General features: G+C 41.2%; 1 protein-coding gene and 2 long non-coding RNA genes across 8 annotated transcripts; 2 read left to right on the top strand and 1 right to left on the bottom strand.

Annotated features, from left to right (window-relative positions):
• Positions 1-31: 31 nt before the first annotated feature.
• map3k8 (mitogen-activated protein kinase kinase kinase 8) lies at positions 32-25,965 on the top strand. 2 transcript variants are annotated; one of them, XM_015946993.3, is made up of 8 exons: positions 33-135; positions 585-950; positions 1,034-1,204; positions 3,516-3,777; positions 4,394-4,500; positions 21,872-22,024; positions 22,804-23,050; positions 23,121-25,965. In XM_015946993.3, exons 2-8 carry the CDS (start codon positions 660-662, stop codon positions 23,252-23,254), a joined length of 1,365 nt encoding a protein of 454 aa, XP_015802479.1. In that variant the 5' UTR covers positions 33-135; positions 585-659; the 3' UTR covers positions 23,255-25,965. The 2 variants fall into 2 exon arrangements, with proteins under 2 accessions (XP_054607209.1, XP_015802479.1); XM_054751234.2 differs by lacking the exon at positions 21,872-22,024 and having other exon boundaries at positions 32-135.
• LOC139070557 (uncharacterized) lies at positions 14,443-15,881 on the top strand. 2 transcript variants are annotated; one of them, XR_011521047.1, is made up of 3 exons: positions 14,443-14,785; positions 15,277-15,385; positions 15,462-15,881. It is a non-coding gene; the product is annotated as an uncharacterized lncRNA (long non-coding RNA). The 2 variants fall into 2 exon arrangements; XR_011521046.1 differs by having other exon boundaries at positions 14,443-15,385.
• Positions 16,088-19,348, bottom strand: LOC139070556 (uncharacterized). 4 transcript variants are annotated; one of them, XR_011521045.1, is made up of 5 exons: positions 18,542-19,348; positions 17,666-18,300; positions 16,960-17,124; positions 16,235-16,857; positions 16,088-16,164 (listed from the first exon to the last, which is right to left on the bottom strand). It is a non-coding gene; the product is annotated as an uncharacterized lncRNA (long non-coding RNA). The 4 variants fall into 4 exon arrangements; XR_011521044.1 differs by having other exon boundaries at positions 16,088-16,532; positions 16,757-16,857; XR_011521043.1 differs by having other exon boundaries at positions 16,088-16,857; positions 17,666-18,016; positions 18,193-18,300.
• Positions 25,966-25,974: the final 9 nt, after the last annotated feature.

The following is a 25,974-nucleotide window of genomic DNA, read 5'->3' as shown; positions in this document are numbered from 1 at the left end:
ACCTACGTGTGTTTGGACTCTAACTTCCGGTATTTACTTCCTTCCGAGAGTCAAGTCGACAGTCGTCTCTGACGGCAGAAGGGCTCAGAGTCTGGAGGAGAGATGCGACTCCGGAGACCGCAGAGAACACCCAAGGCAAGTGCTTTTATTCACGACTGACCCTAAATAACCGGCTCGTGATGGTTTATTCGCTTAAAATAACCTTTTATTTGCCTGTGTGTGTACATATACATATATACTGAGAATGTTTACTTATAAACACAACATTTTAGCAGGTATTTCAGTCTAATGCAATTAGATAATATAAAGTGCATTAATAAAAGGAGAATTAATGTAAACATTTTACATTTCTTTATTAGAAGGCACTAAATGCTGATCTAAACCTTAAAGTTTTCTGTTTTGTTTTGTTTGGGGGGTTTTACAAGCCGAGTCCTCCACGGGTTTCTGGAATTTCCCAGCTTGACCAGACTGTCCTGATGTGGATAGAGAAGTGCTCTCGGAGGCCCTTTTCAGCTTCAGGGTTCAGACAGTTGTGTTGAAGCTGGAGCCGAGCTAAGATCTTGTTCTCTCTCCTTTCTGACCAGGAGCTTGGTGATTTGCCCAAAACGTCACCTCCTGATGCAGGAATTCAGGCGGAGTAGCAGAAGCTGAGCATAAAGATGGATTACAGATATGAAACTGGACTAGAACTGCTGCTGGCTCACATGAATGTAGAGGACATTATCAACGCAGCAGAGATGCTCCATCAGCTAGAGGAGGCCAGCCAGGAGGAGATGGGCGAGAGGGAGGAGGCAGGTTTGGTGGATGAGCAGAAGGACTATGCTAATGAAATTGGGGGTGTTCAGTATGGGACAGTGACAGACCTCCTGTCTTTTGTGAACTTCCTGTCTAACATGCAGACATCAGCCCTGCAGCACCTCAGTAAGGAGATGGGAGTCCTCCTGAGCAAGGTGTGCCTAGTTTTCAATTTGCCTGCATAAAAAACATTTTCATGAGCTTTTTTACTTTCCAATCTTTCTCTTTTCCATTTCAGAAAGATATGGCGATTAGAAAAGGTCGCTATCAGGTCAGCATGGATGTGCTTTTGTTTCCTTGGAAATTGACCTACAAGAATCCTGGCTCTGGCCTTGTTCCCAAGGGTTCCTTTGGGAAAGTCCACCTGGCCCAGGACACCATGACCAGGAAGAGGATGGCCTGTAAACTGGTGAGTCTGACTGGAATTCAGTTCATCGTGTATTAGGGCTGCTCAATTAATCGAACTTTAATCACAATTACGATCTGAGTTTTGACCGATTATAAAAACAAAACAAGCCGATTATTTGCTCCTCCCACTTGCGCTGCCCTGAGGCAAATGAAGCGCTCCTCCCACAGTGTTGCCAACTTGGCGACTTTGACGCTATTTCTAACAGCTTCTCAGACCCCCTTCTTGACTTTTTAAATCTTAAAAGTACCTAGCGAACACCTCAGAAACATCTCTGGTAACCCTTAGCTACTTTCTGGATAACTGTCGTCGACATTTCCTGCAGGTTAGCTAAACACTCCGCCTGCGCTCCGGACCGTTCTTCAGGACATTAGGAAAGGGAATGATGTAGTGATCTGTCGGTCGCTAAAGAAACGGCTCTCAGGGCCGGCTCCCTGTTGGGTCAACCAGAGTGAGTGACACACACACCGCACCTGCGGACTCCTGAGCCGCTAAAAACGGCTAAATGTGCGCGTGCGGCAGTGGCGTGTCCAGATCTTTTAAAATGGGGTGGCCCAGGTGAGGCACAACTTTATGCATGGGTGGCACCAATGGTTATGCTTTTTTGTTTTACCCCCAAGCCTTTTGTGGACAATGAAAAGCCCATTTAAAGTAAATTAGTGTGGTGGCTCCTGGGGTGGCCAATCAGATTCCAAGGGTGGCATGTGCTACCCCAGGCCACTCCCTGGACACGCCCCTGGTGTACGGCGTGCTAAACACACGTGCAGCTTGCCCCGATGGCTGAGACCGGGTTGGGGGGTGGGGGGTGCAGCTGTGGTTGGGACAATTATTACATTAACTGATGGATTGTAAATAAATAGTTTATAAATAAGGTAGAAACAAGTTCCTCACGCTGATAACTAATAACTAATCTCTCTGAGGACACGGTGCTAGTGCACTCTCCTACAGCACCTTGAGATGACTCAGTAAATGTTATGCAAGATTTTGTGAACATCAATTTATTTGCATGTATTTGTTATAAATGCCACTGTATAATTCTTACTGTCAGTATTTGCAGGATATTGGTATTTGGGTCTGTACTGGTTAGACTTAAATGAGTTAAACCAAGGTCTATAGCCCTTGGGTCATAGACTATGAGCTATAAGTATATTGGTCTGTTTATACTGGGAATCAGGAGTTATTTTAGTGATCATCTTGTTTCTTATTTATTTTTGTCCTGATTGTGCCCTGAGCAATTTTATGGCTGAATAAAAACAAATAAAATCAACATAAATTGAAAAATCGTCCTAAATAATCGAGATCTCAATTTCAGTCACAATAATCGTGATTATTATTTTTGCCATAATCGAGCAGCCCTATCGTGTATTTCTCTATGCCGCCAGAAGCAGCTTTTTATTGACACAGCTACTTCCAGGATTGTGCGGATGCTGTGAGTCACATTCACTAGAGGAACAGGACCGAGTGCCCTTAAAAGGACGTGTTCCTCTCACGCAAGAACAGAAATAAAACCTTCCTGCAGCTGCTCTTTAGATTTCTGTACATGTATTCACAAATCACTTATTTTTTTCAACAATGTGTGCGTGTGTGTGTGTGTGTGTGTGTGTGTGTGTGTGTGTGTGTGTGTGCATGTGCGTACTTCGTGGAAGATCAAACAGGGAAGTTTCCTAGCTAGAAATTGTCAATATTGCAAAATCCTTTTAAAGTTCGTTTTTGCAAAGTTGAATGTGAAGGCATTGCAGGTCTGTGTGACTAAAGGGTAAATCAAAAGCTTGTTAGCTACCTAAAGGACTTCCAACAGCGCATCAGATCTGATGAGCTGGCCTGAGGCGCCTACTCAGGAAACGCTGTTTAGAACAAAGTATTTGTGATCATGTGACTTTGGTTTCAAATCATCACAAATACACATCAAACCACTCGTGGCCTTAAAGCATCAGGATAGTTTATCAGAAACCTGCCATGTCAGTCCTAAGCATATCTGCTGCCTGCTGGTGGATGAGCTACGTTAGCAAAGGCCCGTTTTATCCTGTATTACTGTTTTATGTCCATGGAATTGGGTAATAATTAAACCACCGTGTGGTTCCTGAGCGCCCCCAGGGGATTGGTTAAATGCATAGAACAAGTTCCACCCGTGGATGACGACTAATGGGACTTTAACGTTAATAAAATAAAACTGATTACTAAACAGTTGGTATGTTAACAATAGTCCACAAATAGATTTGGATTAAAAAACTACATTTATTTATAGAATTTAAAGTGCAGCGTGTAGGTCACCTTGCTTTATGGGCTCATTATCTCCTAAATCTCCTCCTGACAGATTCCAATAGAAAACTTTAAAGCAGCCGACGTGGAGTTCCAGGCCCGCTTCCGCCACGAGAACATTGCAGAGCTTTATGGTGCCATGTTCTGGGACCACAACGTCCACCTGTTCATGGAAGCAGGTGAAGGGGGATCGGTGTTGGAGAAGGTGGACAGCTGCGGACCCATGAGAGAGTTTGAGATCATCTGGGTGGCAAAGCAAGTCCTGCGGGGCCTGGAGTATCTGCACTCCCACAATGTCATCCATCACGACATCAAACGTAAGAGAAGGGAGGGAAGACATGTCTCCTGTTGAACTGTTGATGTGCAAACAGCCCAGCAGCATGTAATGTCCTTAGACTTCAAAGTCAAGTCATAGTTGAGTTCTTGCTAGCGGGAAATACATAAATCCATCATACAGGGTGTGTTACGGGAGGAAAAGTTGGCATGTTTGTTTCGGTCACACACAAAAACCGTTCTGTAAACAACAACATGAGATTCCTCTCACGGGCCTGTCTGCTTCTGAGCACTGAGGCCTGGTTGTCTGGAAATTCCAACTGGCTTTGATAGCACACACACACACACACACACACACACACACACACACACACACACACACACACACACACACACACACACACACACACACACACACACACACACACACACACACACACACACACACACACACCACACACACACACACACACACACACACACACACACAGCTTATCGTTTAACTTCCTGATGCATCATGTGACGTACCTGACATCACCTCCAGTTCAACTCGACACGTGCAAACGAACTGAACAAAGCTGTCTGCAGAGCCAAGTAAAGGCCCTAAGTACTGTCAAACGTCTGCTCGTCTCTACGTCTGAGTGTTCTCTTTACTCTCAGCCAGTAACATCGTCCTGATGTCAGACAAGGCGGTGCTGGTGGACTTCGGCCTGACGGTTCAGATGACAGAGGACATCTACATTCCTAGAGACCTCAGAGGAACAGAGGTGAGAAACCCCAGTCACGGTTTCACTTCTTGATGGTGTTGAGGGTTTGTTCACGTGCATGTGTTCGTGTGTTCAACAGCAGTCAGTAGTCTTGTTTCTGCACTTCCTTTGAGTTTTTTTGTTTTTTTTTTCAAAATAGTCTTAAGTGGCGGCTGGTGAAAGTCTTTTTGGATGGGGCAAAATTTAACAAGTGCTGTGCTGAAAACAGCATGCCAGCCCACATTTGCATGGCCTGTTGTGGGAAGGTGCATATGAATAATGAGGTTTATTAAATAAATATGCACTATTAACATCTTTCTTATCCATTTTCTTCCTTACAAAATGATGGTTTATGGGCAGATAAATTAAAAAAGTGATAGTTTATTAGAAAAAAAATAATCTTTTAAAAATGCGTTATTTCAAATCACATTCTTGTTTTTTTTAAACCAACAGCAAAATTCAAGCAGGCAGAAAAGAAAAAGAAAAAAAACTCACTAAACATAAGTCTCTAATGTGTTTAAATAAAACATGTCAAAATTGTAAATATTTAATCATTATTTCATAATTTTTCTAGTCAAAAACAAAAGGTTTTCGGGAGAAACACGGATTAGAAAAGTGTTCATGTTATGAATGTAATAAAAATAGCCTCATTGCTCATAATTCTCATAATTAAGTCTGAAATTTGCAGTTGTGAGGACTCTGATGCGCTATCTGCGTATCACCACCAGGTAATGCTAAGTCACCATTCTTTTGCGTCACACCAACAGACCAGTGAAAGCAAAACTGTTCCAAAAACATGCTTAATATTCACCAGTATTAGCAAATTTAGCATAAAAAACAAACAAAGCTAATTTCATGGAGTTAAAAGCATGAACTCAGTCTTACATTTGCTGGTTTAAGGTTGTAATAATCCATGTTATCGTAAAAATATTCCACCTTTACACATGCAGGAGAGTGTTCAAAAGTCTCTGATACCACATTCCATCATTTTCTGGTTCTTCATAATAAAAAAACTCCACGAAGTGTACTCAGCTGCTCAACAACAGCACAGGATGGTGAACTGTATAGAATTTCTGGTTTTGTCCTGACCTGAGCTTGTACTGCGCTGCCGGTCTTTTGCGTGTGTCGTCACAGGCGCTGTAAACCTGCGCCCAAAGGCTCTCCTATTCTTTGTATTGGAGGGGGGGTCCAGCGCACATGCACCAGTTAGCATGTGACTGTGGTAGTGATTGCTGCGCCCAAAAGTAACAGGAAATACGTCACAACACAATTCGATAGTGTTAAGTGTAAATAACATTTTTTATTTTAGTTTATTTTCATGGTTTGTTTTTTAATATGCATTTATATTTTTTTATTCCTATGTTCTTCTTCTTCCTCTGAGACTGGTGGGGTGGCACCCTATCGCCCCCTATGGATGAGCCACCACTGATCTAGTCAGCAGTATAAATGATTTGAGACCAGAGCTGTTGCAGCAGAGCAACCGTTCTCCGCTTCAGTCTGTGAGAAAGAGGAAGATTAATCCACCAGAGTGTTGATGTTTCTCTTCTACCACCTGTTGTCCTTGTTGTTTTCCAAGTGTACGCACATGCAAGTGCATGTGTGTGTGTGTGCACGTTGGGCTGCTGGTGGAAAGTCCCAGAGGAGACACGTTTGTATAGAAAAAGAGGTGGAGCCTGAGAAAACTCTGAGCTGCCGAGAGAAGAAATAATGTGGAAGATCAAAGTGGAATTTCCAGCTGAGAGAAGCTAAAGTGAGTTCCAAAGAAATGTTTACTGCTCAGCCTCAAGGGCCACCGGCTGACCTGCTCTCACATATTGGCTCTAAAGATTAGCTCGTTTGGTGCAGAAAGCCCCTTTGACAACACTTCCTGTTTGTCTTGTGTTTGATGCTCAGAATTTGACCAACTTCCACAAAATGTAGAACTACTTTCACTTCACACTTCTGCCTCCCGCTAGTCTTGCCTTTCTGAGCCAGTTACTATAGGTCAACTTGACAAAATTGTGAGTAAACTGAAAATGCCACACTACCACACTGATGTACTTCCTGCTGGGTTTTTTGAAGAGGGTATCAACATCTGTTGCCACAAGAGTTTTCCTCATAGCAAACAGCAGCCTGGAGTCGGGTGTTGTTCCAACACAGCTGACACATGTTACAGTAAATTTTCTGCTGAAGAAACCTTCCTCCTGCAATTTTGGACAGGCTTGGTGTACACAAAGTATTTTAATCTGGTTTTAAAACCCATCATAGTACAGGAACAGCACTATTAAAGGTCTATAATGACATTTTAATGGCTACCAATTTTTTGTCATCCTTATGCTCCTGGTTCTATCTGCTGCATTTGACACCATCGATCATAATATCGCAATTTCCAAGTTGACCAGTGGGTTGGAATCAGAGGTACTGATCTGGAGTGGTTCAAATCTTATCTGTCAGGTCGAAGCATGTCAGTTAATTTAAGTCATTTCTTGTCCTCTGCCTCTCCTGTAAGATGAGGAGTCCCTCAGGGATCCATCTTAGGTCCCCTGCTATTTTCCCTCATATCAGGGTATTCAAATCCGGGCCTGGAGGGCCAGTATCCAGCAGGTTTTAGTTTTAACCCTGTGTTTGAACACACCTGATTTCAGTCAAGTGTGCCAGCCGATGGCCGCCCCCTCCATGAGGCCACCACAGCTCAGTGAGTCATGGCGGGTGGCTGCTTATACTGAACCAGGATCCTCTGGAGGTTTCTTCCTGTTAAAAGGGAGTTTTCCTCTCCACTGGCGCTAAATGCTTGCTTAGTATGAGGATTGCTGTAAAGACTCTGACACTAGTCAGTGACTCGATGCAACCTGCTGGGTTCCTTATACAGGAACATTTTTACTGATTGGCTTAATGACCTGACCTGTATTGGAATGCTTACTTTGTGAAGTGCCTTGAGGCGACTCTTTTTTTTTTTTTTTAACATTATGTTTATTGAAGTTTATAATACAGAACACTCAAGAATAATAGTACAGTTAACATGGGATTTATATTAAAGAACATAGTCCTCAAAATAAACAACTATATATAAAAAAACAAAAAAAAACAACAGTAATAATAAACAACAAAAGAAAAGGAAAATATATATATATATATATATAATCAGCACCAAGTATCACTTTCCAGATTAATTCACTTCATAATGTCTCAGAAACTCAATTAGAGGTAACCATATTTCTTCAAAATATGCCCCCTTTCCCCTGACAATATAAGTAAGTCGTTCCAATGCAATACATGATGCCATCTCCTTGACCCACATATGGCTTGAGGGTACATCCATTTTCTTCCAATACAAAGATATTAAGCGCCTCGCTTGCAGGAGTCCAAAATCAATTAACTTTATCTGTCTGATGCTAAAGTCACAGTTCTTTGGATATATACCCAACACACACAATTTTGCTTCAACAGGTATACTTGCTCCAACAATCTTCGATAAAGTTTGCGTGATTGATACCCAGTACTGTTGTAATTTTGGACAGCTCCATACACAGTGAAGCAGAGTGCCCTTCCCGTCTAAACATTTACTGCAGCTATCTGGAATGACAGGTGACCAGCGATTCAGTTTGACTGGGGTTATGTAAGTTCTCATCAACCACTTATATTGTAGAAGTTTCATCCTCGTATTAATTGATTGTCTTTGGGCTTTTAAACATGCAGTTTCCTAGTCCACCTCCTGTATCTCCTCTTGGATGTCAGCTCTCCATGCGTCCAACTTGTCAATGGCAGATTCCTTATCATGTGTTAATAGAGCTGTATAAACTGAGGAGATATGACCTCTACCCACTGGCATTTGAAGTATAACATTCTCCAAGTGTGATAATGGTGGCTCAGAAACAATCTGTTTATATTTTGACATAATGAAATGTTTAACTTGTAAATGTTTAAAAAAATGTTTTTTGGGGATGCCGTATATTCGGCATAGCTGATCAAATGTAAGAAAACTGCCATCCTTATAAAGATCTGCCACCTTCTGTACACCTTTATCTGCCCAGATTTTGAAACCCCCACCCGCTCTTCCTGCTTTAAAACATATGTTGCCCCAAATAGGTGTGAAACGAGAGATAGAAGACTTATCTCCCATATACTGATGGGCCCTATACCAAATATCTATTGTGTTTTTTAAAAAGGGGTTATTTGTCATTTTTTTTAAATTGTTTAAGCTTGCAGAATATAAATACAAATTCAACTGAATATTTGTTACTGATGTTTGCTCAATTTGTAACCAGGCCGGGGGTGTCTCAGTGGAAAAGTAAAACATGGCTGAGCGCAGTTGTGCAGCCCAGTAATACAGTCTAAGATTAGGGAGTTGTAATCCCCCTCTGTCATACGGCAGGTACAACAAGCGAAGTCTTAGTCTAGGTTTTTTGTTATTCCAAATAAATCTATTAAAGATACCATTTAGCTTATCAAAGAATTCTTTTGGAAGAGGCAGAGGAAGTGACTGGAAGAGATATAAAAATTTTGGCAATATATTCATTTTAATCATGTTAATACGGCCAATCACTGATATGGGCATTGTCATCCATTTATTTAAAGATTCCTCCACTTCACTTCTCAGTGGATCATAGTTTGTTGCTACAATGGTATCAATGTTTGGGGTGATTTTAACTCCCAAGATACACAAATCCTTCTTTTGCATTAATAAACGGGGTCTGCATAATAGGATTTAGCCTTTCATCCTTATTCAGAAATAGAATTGAGGATTTTGAATCATTTATGTTATAGCCAGAGAATTGTCCGAATACCTCCATTTGTTGAATTAATTTGGGTATACTAATGGACAGCCTAGTCATAAACACTATCAAGTCATCAGCATACAGAGCCAATCTATGCTCCTGATCTCCTAACTGGACACCAAATATATCAGTTCTCATTCTAATTGTCATCGCCAGGGGTTCTATAGCTAAGATAAATAGCATTGGAGATAATGGGCACCCCTGGCGAGTGGAACGCTCCAGTGTGATGGGGTTAGAAACTATGTTATTTGTTAAAACATTAGCTTTAGGATTTGTATACAAAAGTTTAACCCATCTGAGAAAATTGTTTCCTAATCCATATCTTGGGAGAACAGTAAATAAATATGACCACTCTATTCTATCAAAAGCTTGACGAGCGTCAAGTGATAATAATGCTGTATCTTTAGCATCAAATTTCTCGTGAATTATATTTAGAACCCTTCTTATATTGTGAAACCCTTGACGTTTTGGCACAAAGCCATTTTGATCGTTATGAACTAAATGTGATATATAGGGGTCTAATCTTCTTGCTAAAACTTTACAAAGTATTTTAGTATCAACACTCATCAAACTTATTGGTCTATATGATGAACGCTCTGCAGGGGGTTTACCAGGTTTCAGTATCAAAGTAATCATTGCCTGCCTCAGAGTGGGTGGGAGAGCCCCATTTTGATACGCTTCTTCATACATGTTAAAAAGTGGAATTAATAATTTGTCTTGGAAAGTTTTATAAAATTCAATCGGGAAGCCATCTGGCCCAGGCGTTTTACCACTGTTAATGCTTTTGATAGCTTGAGATATTTCCTCAATAGTTAGACGTCTGTCTAATTCCTGCTTTGTGTTTTCTGTTAGCGTCTGAAACTGAAGTTGATCTAAGAATATGTCCTGTTCTTCTGAGGTTTGAGCGCATTCTGATTTATACAATTTTTCATAAAATTCTCTAAAGCTGTCATTAATTTCCAATGGATCTACCGTTACATTCCCTGAGGAGGTCTTTATACTATTAATTGCTCTTTCACTCTGCATTTTCTTAATTCTCCATGCCAAAAGTCTACCTGCTTTCTCTCCTTGGTCATAATAAGATTGCTTCAGCCACATTAGACTTTTTGCTGCTGCATCAGATGATAATTTATTATATTCAGTTCTCAAACTTAGCAACTCACTTTGTTTTGTTGAGTCATCGCTAACGTTTAATTCTAATTCCAAAGATTTAATCCGTTTATCCAGGGTTTCCATTCGCTTTCTTTGCTGTTTATTCTTTGTACTCGTAAAGCTAAGTATTTCACCTCTAATATATGCTTTGAATCCTTCTCATCTCACTGAGGCAGAGGTTTGATCTGTGTTTAACTCAAAGTAGTTTTCTATATTCACCTCTATAAATTTAACAAATTCCGGATTTTGCAGCCATTTTGTCTGAAGACGCCAGTGGGGGGGGGGGGTTATGAATAAACTTTCCTAGATGGATACTCAATGAGACAGCCGCATGATCACTGATCACTATGCTATCATACTGACACTGTTTGATCCTTGATAAAAGTTCCCTTGAGACAAGAAAGTAATCTATACGCGAGCGGGATTTATGTATACTTGAATGACAGGAGAATTCTATTTTATCAGGATTTAGTTCCCTCCACACTTCTACCAATTGATATCTGATATAAATTGATTTATTAGTCGTCTGGTTTGCACTTTATATGTATCTGAGCCTGTTGAGCGATCTATACTCGGATTAAGAGTACAGTTAAAGTCTCCACCAATTATATACAGTCCTTGCAAAGCAGATATAGTAAGAAACAGATCTTCAAAAAATTTGGGCTTATTTTCATTTGGGCCATAGAGACTCACCAAGTTTAAAGTAATAGAAAGGATGGTACCCTGAGTGATTATATATCTACCAGCAGTGTCTTTTATTATTTTCATCAGTTGGAATGGTATGCTTCTATGAATCAAAATAATTACACCTCTCGCATAATTATTATATGATGCATGGATCACCTGACCAGGCCATCTGTTCCTCACAGACTTTAATTCACAGACTGTCAAATGTGTTTCTTGAAGAAAAACTATTTTTGATTTCAATTGCTTGATCCTGCTTAGAGTCTGCTTCAGTTTGATTAATTTCCTGAGACCCCTGACATTCCAACTAGTAACTTTTATATCAGAGAGATTACAGGTATATGGTTGGTCCATACTTGGAAGTTTTGTTCTGTAATATTAAGATAACCACACGTGATGCTGGTGTCGAGTAAACGAAAATAACAAGTGAACTTTGAACAAAATAAAATAGAGAAGAGAGAAAAAAAACTGGGATTGACCCATAGCACAAGTCCCCCCCCCCCCCCCTCCCTTATTCAGAATAGTAAACTAGGGGCTGTGCTATTCCACTACTAAGGGGGAATAGCTGAACTATGAGCACCCAACCCAGCGCAAGCAACAGTGGTGTCCGTCAACCATGCACACACCATATGCAAAGACATAAACATAACAAGCCCACATGTGTTAACATATCAGATCCACGGCCGTGTCCTTTTAGTGACTTACAGAATCCCTCTTGAAAAAATAAAAATTAGACCAAAGTAGATAACATTGTTGCAGTCAAGATGGATTTAACTGAGCGAAAGTACAGATTTCTTACAGCCCGTCTATCAGCTACGAGCAGTTGGTTTTGCAGTTCAAGGAGTGAAACACTCACCGCTACAGTTAGTCCTGTCCAGTGTGTCTATAGTGAAAATCCTTGGCCTCCTTTGGAGATGAAAACAGGTGGATCTTCCCATCGTGGAGGATCCTCATCTTGCATGGATTATATTGAAACCCGCGGAACATTCCTTTATCGGCGAACAACTTTCTGATCGCGTTGAACTCGGTTCGCTGCCGGATGGTCTCAGCTGAGAAATCCTCGGCAAAGAAGAGTGCGTTTCCATCGTGTTTGGTGTTACTGTGTTTTGTGAAGCGGAAAACAAACTCCCGATCTTGGAAGTTCGGGAATCGGATGAGGACCGCTCTGTGTTGGTTTGGCTTTGGAGGTGCTAGAGTACGGTGAGCCCTCTCAATAATGAACGATCTGTCGGTCTCAAGCCAGCGCGGTAACATCTTCATTATAAACTCCAACAGTGGTAGCTGACCCTCGGCGCCCTCCCGGAGGCCAAATAGCCGCAGGTTCTTCCTTCGGCCCCGGTTCTCCAGGTCGTCGGTCTTTGCCTCCAGGTAGGATATCCGCTTCATGGCCTTGCTGAGATCAGCCACGCTCTTTCCCATGAGCTCCTCCGCCGACATTATTCTGTTTTCAGCTTCCTCCAGTCGTGTAGCGTTTGCAGCAACATTTTGCTTTACCTCCGTCATGTTTTTCTCCAAAGCAGCAACTGACTTCGTCATTTCGCCCATACGGTTATCTATGCTGTCCAGTTTAGTTCCGAAAACACTAAACTCGGAGCGCAATGAGCGAAGTTCAGCTAACACCGTGCTAAGCTCACTCATGCTACTAACGCTAGCAGCTCCCTCGTCGTCGTCAGGCGTTGCCAAAGTATCGGTTGTAACTGGTTTTTGGGAACCACGTTTTCGGGTGAAAATATCACTGTCCTTGAGATTAGTCGTTTTTGACATTTTCCAATGACAGTTAAGTTTCTAGTTTTGGGTTGTTCTAAGTCTTTAGTGCAGGTTACACGGAGCAGCCACTTTATGCTGCCATCTTGGTCCACGGCTCCATAGCGCCCCCCTTGAGGCGACTCTTGTCGTGATTTGGCGCTATATAAATAAACTGAATTGAATTGATTCAGTCGGTAATTAACAGGCTTCTGCACAGCCTGATGAGCTGCTGCACAGGTGATTCAACCACTGAATCAAGTGTGTTGGAGCTAAGAAACCACTAAAACGTGCTGGATATCAGCCTTCCAGGTTACCCCTAATACCCCTGCTCAATATGATGCAGCTTGGACTGATTTTCTGGAAACATAACATCCCATTTCACTGCTATGCTGATGACACACAAATTTATTTTCAGGTGAGGAACAATTCCTCTTCCAACATGCCATTGCTGGTTTTAAACAATGTAAAATCCTGGTTGCCATGTAATGTCCTGTGACTAAACAAGGACAAGACAGAGGTCCTAGTTTTTGGCCCCAGTTTCTGCTGCAGTGGTGCCAATCTAGAACGTGGCACACAGAAACCTTTCAGGAACTCTGCGGTGAAAGGCCTGGGTGTGTATTTAGACTCACATTTTAACTTAGAAAAAACAGAAAAGCTGTGTTGTTAAAAACGGGTTTTATGAACTCTGATTGCTGTCTAAAGTTAAATCTTTTTTCATCTACAAAAGATTTTGAGAAGTTGATCCAAGCCTTCTTCACCTGTCAGACTACTGCAACACTCTGTATGCTGGTGTTAGTCGATCAGCTCTATCATGCTTGCAGAGGGTGTAGAATGCTCCTGCCTGGCCACTAGAAAGCAATATCATATAGCCCCTATCCTTGCTGCATTGCATTGGCTTACTGTTCGTTTTAGAGTTTATTTTAGGATTCTTTTACTCACATTCAAAACGTTGTATGGGTCCACCTTCCTTGAAGGCTTTATTGCAACCTCCTGCTCCGCCTAGGGCATTACGATCTGAGAGTGCTTGTTATGGGATTAGATTTGTGCCAATAGGATCAAGAAAAACACTTTGGAGAGCAAACAAATTTTAAGACATTGAGAGAAAAAACATTGGTTTCAAAAGAAAAACTTACGATCTGAATCAGATTCTTAAAATGATCAAGAAAAAGACTGTGACGGTCAAACAAAAATTAAGAAATTGACAGAACAAAAATATTGACTAAAGGAAAAAAACATATTTCAAAAGTAAAACTTACTATCTGAATCAACTTCTTAAAATGAGTAACAAAGTATGTTTCCTTTTTCTGTTTGCCTCTATGTGTTTTTGTTATCAATTTCCTTAGTTTTGTTCTCGCTGCTCAGAGCTTTGCTCTCACTACCAGATTTGCACTTACACTGTCTGGCTTTCTCCTTTGCAATCCCTGAGTTTTTGGTTGCAATTCTGACACAACCCTTTCGGGTGGGCGGGACTTCTGAGAAGTCCTCTCCCATAGGACAGTGGTTTCTCTTGAGTGACAGTTCAGTGACCTGGAAGTGATGTAGCCTCCAAGACATTTTTTTCCCACCTGGTCAACAACATGAATTTTTTTCTGCTGTCTGTGGTGTCTACTGAGGATCTAAAGTGAGTATTGATAATATATTTGATCTTTTCTTAGTTCATCTGTAAGTTAAGGCACTTTTTAAGTTGGTTTTAACCAGATGCTAGCTCACTAGCTAGCTGCTAAGCAAGCCATTGTGCTAGCCTCAGGACAATGGACTATTGTTCCAGAGAGACGTATTAAAAACTCATCTTAACATATTCATTACTGGTTTCATGGAATTAATTATTGCAGTTTATGTTAATACGTTTGCTAATTTTTCAGGAACCTGTGGAACATCAGAGACTTTGCAGCTACTGGAGCTAACCTGTGTACTGCTAACTTGCTACAGAGGAAGCAGCAGAAAGCTGAGCTAACAGGCTGTTCTTGCAGGTAAATACTCTTTTAGTGGAACTGCAGGATTTTTATGGTATAACTCAGACAGAATCTACATGAGCTATTGTGGGAAGACATTTAAACTACATTTACATACAGATACATGTATTTTTTTATTCCATGTTACTTGGACGGGCTAAACAAGTTCATAGTTCTGCCTGCTCCTTTTTCAGTGAAACGAATGGATTATATGATGTAACTCTCTAGTAAATCTATAGTAACCATAGTCTGGTGACTAGTGTCTATTTTAGCTACATTTAGCTTAGCTGGAGTAATGTAGTCTAACTCTGCCTCAACTGGTGACTTTTTTACTTCATTGTCAGCCAGACAAAATGTTGCTACAGAGAAACGCCCAAGGTACTGACCCCACAATAGAAAATCATAATGTCCACATTTATTTCCCACAATCTCAAACGTCACACTAAAATTAAAGTTTTAGCTCTGATTTAATTATTTCCTTATTGATATCAGTTTTCCCTTTGTTGTAGGTAATCCTCGGGTGTCAGCAGGAGGAGGTGACCACCTGCATAACGGAGCACCCTGGTTCTGAGCCAGTTGCACCTTTGTGCAGCTCTTTGGGGAGACGATGCTCAGCAGGTTAAACAACTGTAAAATTGATTTTGTTCGTAGTTTTTGTTTAATCTCTTACATCACCAGTTTTTCTTTCTTACAGACACATGCCTCCATGTGGGCAGGTGGTGTTGGTGTGATCTGAGAGGGCACACTCATGTCGTCATCTCCTTGTGCCGTCTCCAGGATCCTGATGGGAGTTCTCTGTGCCTATAAAGCAGGAGTATTTACTTCTGGGCCTGGAGGGCCGGTATCCAGCACGTTTTAGTTTTAACTCTGTTTCAATACACCTGATTTCAGTCAGCAGATAATTAACAGGCTTCTGCAGAGCTGCTGCACAGGTAATTCAACCACTGATTCAAGTGTGTTGGAGCAGGGAAACAACTAAAACGTGCTGGATACCAGCCATCCAGGACTAGAATTGAATACCCCTGCTATAAAGCCTTCCTCCCTCCTCCGGACTTTAAACATTAGTGTTTTATTACGGTTTACCTGATTTAGTAAATAAATCTCAATTTATAAATTTCCTGTTTTGGTGCCTGTCCGTAAAATCCTGCATTAGACACCGAAAGCTGAATGGATGCCTTTCATTCACTTTGACATTCAATGTATTTTTAAAGATACACTTGAAATTAATATCAGCTGTTTAACAGAGTGGTGCAAAGTAATTGCTGATGTCATGATTTTTGCAACAACCTGACCTTCATGCAGAGAAACTCAGGAGACAAATGAGCTAAAAACAGTTTATTAAAATGTTTGACGGATGACTGAAGAGGTAACTGCTGGAGATCAGGAACCAGAAGCTTCTGCGAGGAAGAGCAGAGGTTAGTAAGAGGCAACAGGTCAGGGTTTTCTTAGACTGTGCAGGTAGCTTACAGAGTCTGAGAAACGCCACAGAGATGGAGCCACAGGTTTTAGTGTTTAAAGATCAGAAGGCCCTGAGGTAAAATTGAGTGTTAGTAATGACTAAAGAATGACTTACAAAAGGAAAAGTTTAGGTACTTACGGTCTGAAATTGTAGCGCAGACGGGAGACAGCAGAATGGTGGAGAAACAACCAGAAGTCTGGGAGAATGACAGCATGAGTAGCAAGCGGGTGAGCAGAAGGTAGTGGGTAAGCCGACTGCCAGTATGGTTGTGTGATCAGGAGCTTCAAGGAAAGAATTCCCATAGATCTGCATAGAACATGAGAACGTAAGTTTGAAAAACGGCAGAGTCATGGGCTAGATATGGGTTAAAACACTGATGAGTGACCAGCTACCAGCTTTTATTCAAGGATGGGGTTACAGGTGTGTGAGGATGTGCCTGCCCCATGAGAAGAGTTTTCAGGTAAGCCTCTCCATGGTGCTCTGCAATGGTGACTAGCAAGGCTAATGAAGAGATTAAAGGGAACACAAACCCAGGACTCCGACCCAAACTCCTAACAGCAACACAACGACTCCTCCCACAGGCGGTTCTTCCACTGAGCACGCAGCTGCCCGAAGTTCAGCATCAGGCAACCTGTAGGCGATGTAATCATACGTGGCTTCTGAGCATGCAAGTTTATTCTAGCTGTACAGCGTACAATAATAATAAAGATTTATATTGTGTTGTGTTGCTCACCTTACAGGTTCTTTTAAAATCTTATCCTGTGCCTGCTTACAGCAGGTCTTTCAGGTCTTTTGAACTAGACACAGAGAGGTTCAGGCACAGGTACTTAGTCAGACTCCTGATATGATAGAGCTTCCACCACCACGGACTCGAACAATAGGTCCATATGCTTGTCAACTGGAAACAATGGAAAAAGATTACCATTAGTACAGATATTTATCCATAACCATCACTGTGGGTTTATTATACAGCATATGAACTACATGAGGTGGGATTGGTCTGCAGTAGGGATGTGTATTTTTGACAGAATTTATTGTTGGAATATTCAATAAACAGTCCAAACTGATACTTAACATATATAACATGAGTTTCTGAACCATAATAGCGAGATTTAAATTTCAATGGTGGAAACAAAACCCAATGCACACTGCTGCCAACTAGCGGGCCACATTTAAAATGCACCAAAAACAAAGAAAATACACAAATGTTTGCATGTAAATTCTTCCAAAAATTAGATACACTGCTTTTGAAAATGGATGTAATATCTCAGGAAAAAATATCACAATATATTGCCATATCGATATTTTAGAGACAGAGTTCGAGAATATCGATACAATATTACTGGGAAAATACATTGCGATATACTGTCATATTGATATTTTCTTACATCCCTTGTCTGCAGTGTACTTTGTGTACACTATGGTGTGTCTTAGCTCACCAGCTGCAGTTGATGCATGTGGCCGTGTAGCACTTCCTTTGTAATGCAATGCAGCAGTTTTCAATCTGAAAAGAAAGAATAAATAAATAAATAATAGCTTTTAGACAAAAATATAGATTTTATGTAAAAATTAATTAAAAGCATGTATTTAACTCATTATTGATTATCTGTCCTGGATAACATTCTTTTCATGGAGAATACAGAGCACGTGACAGAAAGCACATTGAATCTGATTTGTCTTGTTCTGACAAACAAATGTCAGATCTGTATACTGGAAAGAAATGTATTATCAAACATACTCACTTAGATAATTATTCAGTCAGAGTTACATCATAAAATCCATTCGTTTCACTGAAAAAGGAGCAGGCAGAACTATGAACTTGTTTAGCCCGTCCAAGTAACATGGAATAAAAAAATACATGTATCTGTATGTAAATGTAGTTTAAATGTCTTCCCACAATAGCTCATGTAGATTCTGTCTGAGTTATACCATAAAAATCCTGCAGTTCCACTAAAAGAGTATTTACCTGCAAGAACAGCCTGTTAGCTCAGCTTTCTGCTGCTTCCTCTGTAGCAAGTTAGCAGTACACAGGTTAGCTCCAGTAGCTGCAAAGTCTCTGATGTTCCACAGGTTCCTGAAAAATTAGCAAACTTATTAACATAAACTGCAATAATTAATTCCATGAAACCAGTAATGAATATGTTAAGATGAGTTTTTAATACGTCTCTCTGGAACAATAGTCCATTGTCCTGAGGCTAGCACAATGGCTTGCTTAGCAGCTAGCTAGTGAGCTAGCATCTGGTTAAAACCAACTTAAAAAGTGCCTTAACTTACAGATGAACTAAGAAAAGATAAAATATATTATCAATACTCACTTTAGATCCTCAGTAGACACCACAGACAGCAGAAATAACCTGTTTGGGGCTCAAAATTCATGTTGTTGACCAGGTGGGAAAAAAATGTCTTGGAGGCTACATCACTTCCAGGTCACTGAACTGTCACTCAAGAGAAACCACTGTCCTATGGGAGAGGACTTCTCAGAAGTCCCGCCCACCCGAAAGGGTTGTGTCAGAATTGCAACCAAAAACTCAGGGATTGCAAAGGAGAAAGCCAGACAGTGTAAGTGCAAATCTGGTAGTGAGAGCAAAGCTCTGAGCAGCGAGAACAAAACTAAGGAAATTGATAACAAAAACACATAGAGGCAAACAGAAAAAGGAAACATACTTTGTTACTCATTTTAAGAAGTTGATTCAGATAGTAAGTTTTACTTTTGAAACATGCTTTTTTCCTTTAGTCAATATTTTTGTTCTGTCAATTTCTTAATTTTTGTTTGACCGTCACAGTGATTTTCTTGATCATTTTAAGAATCTGATTCAGATCGTAAGTTTTTCTTTTGAAACCAAGGTTTTTTCTCTCAGTGTCTTAAAATTTGTTTGCTCTCCAAAGTGTTTTTCTTGATCCTATTGGCACAAATCTAATCCCATAGCTTGTTTTTTGATGACTCCAAGGATACAATTAGTGCGGAGAGGTGATCGTCCATTTTCAGCAGTGGCTCCCAGTCTGTGGAACCAGCTTCCCCTACAAATTTTCCTGTTACAGTAAAGTTACAGTAAAATACTGGCAGCTAGAGTTGCCAGCTTGAAACTGTTAATCTACAGTATTATACTTTCAGTTCGGTGGTTGCCACCATCAAGATATATACCGGACAATTTGCGTCCATAGGCTCGATTCCTGTTTTTGTGCCCAAATGGGAGGTTCCCACCACCGCCATTTTGACCGTCATGACCAGGCAATCCAAAAATGGGAAAAGAGGTGGAGCTATGGGTGGGGCTGTTGCGTTTTGAACACAGTTGGAACAACTGAACCAGTGTAGCTACTAGCTAACTTGTCTTGGTTGGAGGCTATCTGTTGTTGCTTAACTAGTGTTTTCGGTCATGATACATAAAAAGTGTAGTTCTAAGAGAAAAGATGGAACATAAAATGTTACACTCAGATTCACTTTGTTCTATACTCCACGTAATGCTTTTTGACACTCAGTAGTAGTGTTGTCAAAAAAAATCGATACCTAGATATAAATCGATACTAAAAGTGGTATCTAAATTAGATATTCCATCCCTGTGGTATCGATATTATGGAGTCTCACATATACACAGCCGTCTTCAAGTACACTGACACGCACGACAGCCAGATGCCGTAAAGCAGCCTCCGCCTCCCAGACAAACAGAAGAAGACGCCGCATGGCTACATTACAATTTCCCACGCGAGTTGTCTCCGATCCAAGTTTTGTCTGCCAAATAAATAAACAAAAACATAAACAGCGAATTTGGTAGGCGCTTCAAAGCCCAACTTAATTAGCATACCAAGTCCGACACGTAGTTGTATATTCACGCTTATGTGCTTAAAGGAAAACTCCCGTTTATTGCAACCCGGACTTAATTTCTAGCATGCAGTACGTTTGTTTACTCATGCTGACAACTTTGGTGCTACTTGGATTCCCCGGGGTATTTAGATCCATCGGCGAATCGCCATCAGTGTATATCCATATAACGGGTGCGGACGGGCACCCATGGTGCAGCCTCGAAATAAGACATTATCTGCACCAAAACATCTTCACGTTGAAAGGTTTTGTTAGGAATCATTAACGTGATTCCCCTGTTCGTTTGGAGCGGGTCTGGTCTGGGATTTCTAGGCATGAACAGACTAGCCGCGGCTAATCTAACCGGCGCTTTTAATGACGTCACTGCCGTGCGCCAGTCTGTTTTTATTAAGATTACAGGTAGATGTACCTTTGTCCTACCGTGGAGAAATTCGTTTTCTCCCTTTATTGACCAACAGAGTTGTTCAAAAGTACAGAACAAAACATATGGCATTACAGCTTATGACAAAAATGCACCTTAAACAGAGTTTAAGCAGCAAAACATCACTCTGCAAATAGTGTATATATAGTGAGACAATTCATGATTTAAAGTGTTAACTTTCGCCAGTTTTTGTATGCACGTTTTAAAAAATGCTGATACTTGAAAGGTTTAAGCACTTTACACACTTAATTCTTAACATTTAATTTTTGCAATATAAATTGAGGAATGTTATTTTTTGAATAAACTTGTTCAATAAATTGGTGTTTTTAAATAGTATCGAAATCGAGTATCGAGTTTTTTTTCCCAGTATCGAATCGAGTTTGAAATTTTAGTATCGTGACAACCCTAGTCAGTAGAATCATTTGTGGACTGGTTGGGAAGGTCAAGGTTAGCTCTACATCAGCTGCAGTGGCATACATCTGTATAGGATGGACAACAGTATCCAACTATGAGTCGGCATGTGCAGAAGTGTTCCTGCAGGCCTCACCACATAGAGTATAATACAAATCATCAGGATTTCACTTACAGGCCTTCACAACAAAATAATTTCACCTACAATTCACATCTGAAGCTGCTTTAAAGCTTTTGGCATCAAATTGTATAAAATGTCTCCCTGTAAACCCCATAAACCTTATATAATTGAACCTTGTAGCAGCAAATCAAACAACCAAGCCAGCTCAAGCTAGTAACGTGCATCAGCAGAAAGTTCAACTTTTTGCCACAGTTGCTAAATGAGTCATATGCTAGCTTGCAGCATGTAATTTTGACTCGAAAATCAAAACAGTCTGTAAAATGTTAATCCAACACAAAGTCACATTGTCTTTATCAGACTTTTGCAATATTATATTTACCTTCTTAACAAAGCCTTGGGGCAGGGTGGATTGGTTGATGAGAAGGAGGTGCAGCAGGCGATGCCTCTAAGGTGCTCCATTCGGTTTGCTGCTTTCAGTTAAAGTTTGTTTGAATCCAGATAACAATGAATTCTTCTCTTCTTCTTACCGTCTCCTCCATCTTGAATAAACACACTGCTGTGTAGGCCTACTTTCAAATTCTATTTATTTTCTAATTGTGCTGATATGTCTAACTGAATGAAGCCATAACCAAGTTTTAACAGAAAAAAACAATATTATACCATTAGATTGTGGTAGCTCGATGTGAATGAACAGAAAATACTGCTTTGTACCATAAGAGTTTTTTGTTTCTCAACGATGTCAGAGTTACAGTATTCAGCTGTAGTAATGGAGAATGGTATACTACTTTGGTCTATGAGATTTGTGTAAATGCGCTATAGAAATAAAGTTGAGTTGACTAGAATCACTCAAATGTATCCCATGTTGTTTTGAACAGATGTACATGAGTCCAGAGCTGGTTCTGTGTCGAGGACACAACACCAAGACAGACATCTACAGCCTGGGAACCACCATCATACACATGCAGACCGGGAGTCCTCCCTGGGTCAGGAGGTACCCCCGTACTGCATACCCCTCCTACCTCTACATCGTAAGCTCAGCTCTTTATTTAGCGGTCTTTAGCTTATTCATCCACCCACACAGAAACATCTTAATGGAGTCGGATGAAGCATTTGTACTTTATTTATCTTCTACATGAACTAACTTTACCCACAGTAGAGTTGGCTACTTAGATTGTTTTTTATGATTAAAGCATTTTGAAGCATGTTTTAGCTTCTGTGTTTAAAATAAATAATGTCCTTTTAACCGAGTGGCAGATGTGGCGTAGAAATGGATGTAGCTGCTAGCCTGATGGAGCATGACTCAGCACTTCAGTCGTAGGCTGTGGTTAACACACACACACACACACGGGACATCTTCTCTGACTTGTGTCAGGTCTAAACTGTGAGGCGATAAATGGGTGAGTCTGTGTTTCCTTTGACCTACTGAGTCAGCCAGCCCTGCTGGAGTTCTTCCATGACTCAATTCAATTCAAGTTTACTTATATAGCGCCAAATCACGACAAGAGTCATCTCAAGGCCCTTCAGTAAACAGGTGAGTTCATTAAGCCGATCAGAAAAAAGTTGTATCGAGCAATCCTCATAATGAGCAAGCATGCAGCGACAGTGGAGAGGAAAACTCGCTTTTAACAGGAAGAAACCTCCAGAGGATCCTGGCTCAGTATAAGCAGCCATCCTCCACGGCTCACTGGGGAGTCTGGTTCTGCTGGTGGTTTGATCCTGACTGAATCAGACAGCGTCTCTTTTCTGTGTGAGAGAGTTAAGGACACGTGTTACGGGCTTCTTCATGATCTTACCTGTTTTCCTACAGATTCACAAGCAGGCACCCCCCCTGGAGGACATAGCAGCGGACTGCAGTGTGGCCATGCGCTCTTTCTTAGAGCGAGCCCTGGAGAGGAACCCCACGCTGCGGAGCTCAGCATGCCAACTGCTGAAGGACGAGGCCATCAACCCACCCAGAGAGGACCAGCCACGCTGCTGGAGCCTCGACTCGGCCCTGGAGGAGGCCACACACACGTTGCAACGACAACAGAGCCTGCGCCACGACACCACACAAGGTAAGGTCCCAGAAGCTGAGCTTGTTCCCGTCATCAGAACCATTTTATCTGAAGGTGTTGTTTTCTCTAGTTTCTGCAGAATCCTCTCTTTACTCTGAAGACTCGGGCCACATCAGGAGGAAGGGGTCGCTCTACATTGACCTGGGAGCCTTGTCCGGTCACAGCAAACTGGTGACGGGACCCCCCACCTCTGAGTATAACTAACACTCTTCTACACATCTGTAAGCAGCCTGAAGAGGTGTTCAGTCGCCTGTTATCCTTAATCGGTCTGTTGGGTCATTAGGTCATTTCTTCCTTGTTGGCCTTATTTTAGAGGCAACGTCTACCCCAAATGTGCTTTTAGAGTAAGTGGGGCTCACAGTATCACAGTGGGGGTGGATGGTGGTCCGGGGACCACAAAGAGGGGACTCGCGGGTCACCACTGGACTATACCTGACTGTATATACTATGACTGGCTTTTTCAGCCATGGGCTTTGTTAGGTACGTATGGGATTTACTGAAATGTGGAAAGGAAACCCCAAGTTTTAGTCCCTCCCCTCATGTGCCTCTCTATGAGTAACCAGACTAGTTATCTGTGTGGACGGGTCTGGCAGGCCAGGCTAGGGTTTCATCCCTGGTGATGCTCTGGCGGGCCGCTACTGCACCTGTCTTCTCTTCCTGCTTGTTCTTGGGGCATTCTCTCTTCAGTTTTGTCTTCAGCAGGTCAAATGCATACTCGGTCGGATTCAGGTCAGGTGACTTGGCCATTGCATAACATTCCACTTATTTGCTTTAAAAACCTCTTAGGTTGCTGTTGTTTGGCAAACTCTATTGTGGCCTTCCTATTTTTGAGGCTCTTGCTGTGAATCCTCTGTATGCACCCTCGTGGAGTCTGCTCTTGATTGACACACACACACACACACACACGCACGCACGCACGCACACACACACACACACACACACACAGACTGGAGAGTGTTCCTAGTCTGGCCAACTCTTCATTTATTTCTTTGTAAGCACCTTAATGCCACCAGCCGAGGCTGCCCAAAGTGCAGTACCTGATAACATCATAGCTCAAATACATTAAAGTTAGAGACAACAGCAAGGCCTTACTAAAATTGGATGATATGAGACATAAAAAACACTAAAAAACAAACAAACAAAAAAACATTCCAAGAATATTACCAGAAAAATAACAATAAAACCAAAAGATTACAAAAAAGTATAAAAGTAACTGGATTTGTAATATTGCTTCAGTTTAGCTTTAGCACTCCAGACAGAAGATGTTTAATGTCTAGTGGGGCCAGTATTGCAAAGGCTCGCTCTCTTCGAGACCTGCAGTTAAACCTTGACTCGACCAATAAATCCTGCTCTGCAGAGCGGAGAGGTCGAGCAGGAGCGGACCTTATTAAAAGCTCTGCAAGATACGGTGGCGCTGTTCCGGCAAGCGCCTGGAAAACATAAATCAGGCGTTTAGTTTCAATGCTACGCCACAGACACACACACACACACACACACACACACACACAGAATCACCTGTATATTGTGAATGGTGTGCTGCAGCTGAACCGTGATTTGAAGAAAATCATGAATTGATCAGAAATGATAATTTTTGCCAGAAAAAACGAGCACAATTATCCTGAAACCATTCAGCCCTAAAATGAAGATGTTTACATTAAATATTAAATTTAAAGTATCTTTCCGGAGTTTTCCTCTTTCAGAAATCATGCATGATTTGTGAGAATTCTGTAAAAGTGAGTATCTTATCATGTACTGTGGTATAATTTGAAGAAGAAATGATTTGTGTGTTATTCTTGTCAGCCACTAGATGATGCCATCAGAAATACTCCAGAAAGAGGCTTTAAGTCACTTTTTGTCTGTTCTTAGTTACGGAACCGCATAAAATGACCAGGGCTGCACTTCAAATATATTTTCTACAGTTTTGTTAAAACTATTTTTCAATCATTATTGATATCGACCAATGTGAAATGTTTTATCTATATGCTTTTCTTCTATATCGTCCAGCCCTACTACACTTTTCACCTAATTTAGATGAAAATCCCCTCAGACTGCACATCGTGTTTGTTTCATTTCAAATCCACTGAGGTGGTGTATAGAGCCAAAATGTCCCAATATCTATGGGCCTGGCTGTGTTTGCTATCACAGACTGTACGTTTGGTCTCACATCAGATGAGCGTTGGTACAAATGTGAATGCTTTAGATATCAAAGGAGTTCAAATGAAGGAAACTGGACTGCTTCGGTAAGCTTTGCTCCCATATTCCAGTTAGAATAGACAAAACTCCTCAGACGAGAAGCAGGAAACCAACAAAGTCCAGTCACCTTCATCTGAACCCTTTGGATTACCATCACCTCCATGACTGAGAACCTTCACCAGCATCTGCTGTAGAACAAAGAGCAGGTGTTTGATGATGGATTCAGACATGCTCTGTTAATATTCTGGTCTTAAACACACGTAGAGGCATGTCTGGTATGAAGTGGGCCTGAAGCGGAGATTATTTTTAAAATCTAACCTGTTCTAAGTATTTGTGGCCACAGACAGCTTTGTGGTGACATTTTTGTAGTCCTTTGTGGACTTCCTCTTGTTGGTTCCTGTGGAACATTGAACATTGTGGAACACGGTGTTTACACGGACCTGCGGAACTGTGTTATTGTGAATATTCGGGTTTTAAAAGGGTTACTGGCTGCATGTAAACGCACTGATTACTGTCAGCACTGCTGTATGCTAGTGATGCTTCTGAAGCATGCATCAGTGATCCGCGTTTCTTGTTGTTTTAGAGAGAAGAATGTTAACCACTTTAAACAACAACAAAACCTTCATTTACTTCTGTTTTCTTTGTTTTATAATCAGAAAATCCAGTTTGTAAATGTCCGTCTTTCTGCTGAAAATGTAATGAAATAAACTCTCCACACCGGTTCTGAGGCT

The sequence above is a fragment of the Nothobranchius furzeri genome, chromosome 7 (genome assembly GCF_043380555.1).
Source record: "Nothobranchius furzeri strain GRZ-AD chromosome 7, NfurGRZ-RIMD1, whole genome shotgun sequence".
Taxonomy (NCBI): Eukaryota; Metazoa; Chordata; class Actinopteri; order Cyprinodontiformes; family Nothobranchiidae; genus Nothobranchius; species Nothobranchius furzeri.
The sequence above is the reverse complement of the archived record's forward strand: the minus strand, read 5'-3'. Positions and strand labels throughout refer to the sequence as shown.

Excerpts from the sequence above, each read along its gene's own strand:
- map3k8 (XM_015946993.3), top strand. The coding sequence starts at position 660 with ATGGATTACAGATATGAAACTGGACTAGAACTGCTGCTGGCTCACATG. Across the intron at positions 3,778-4,393 it reads CATCCATCACGACATCAAAC|CCAGTAACATCGTCCTGATG; the intron begins GTAAGAGAAGGG and ends CTTTACTCTCAG. Across the intron at positions 23,051-23,120 it reads GCGCCACGACACCACACAAG|TTTCTGCAGAATCCTCTCTT; the intron begins GTAAGGTCCCAG and ends TGTTTTCTCTAG.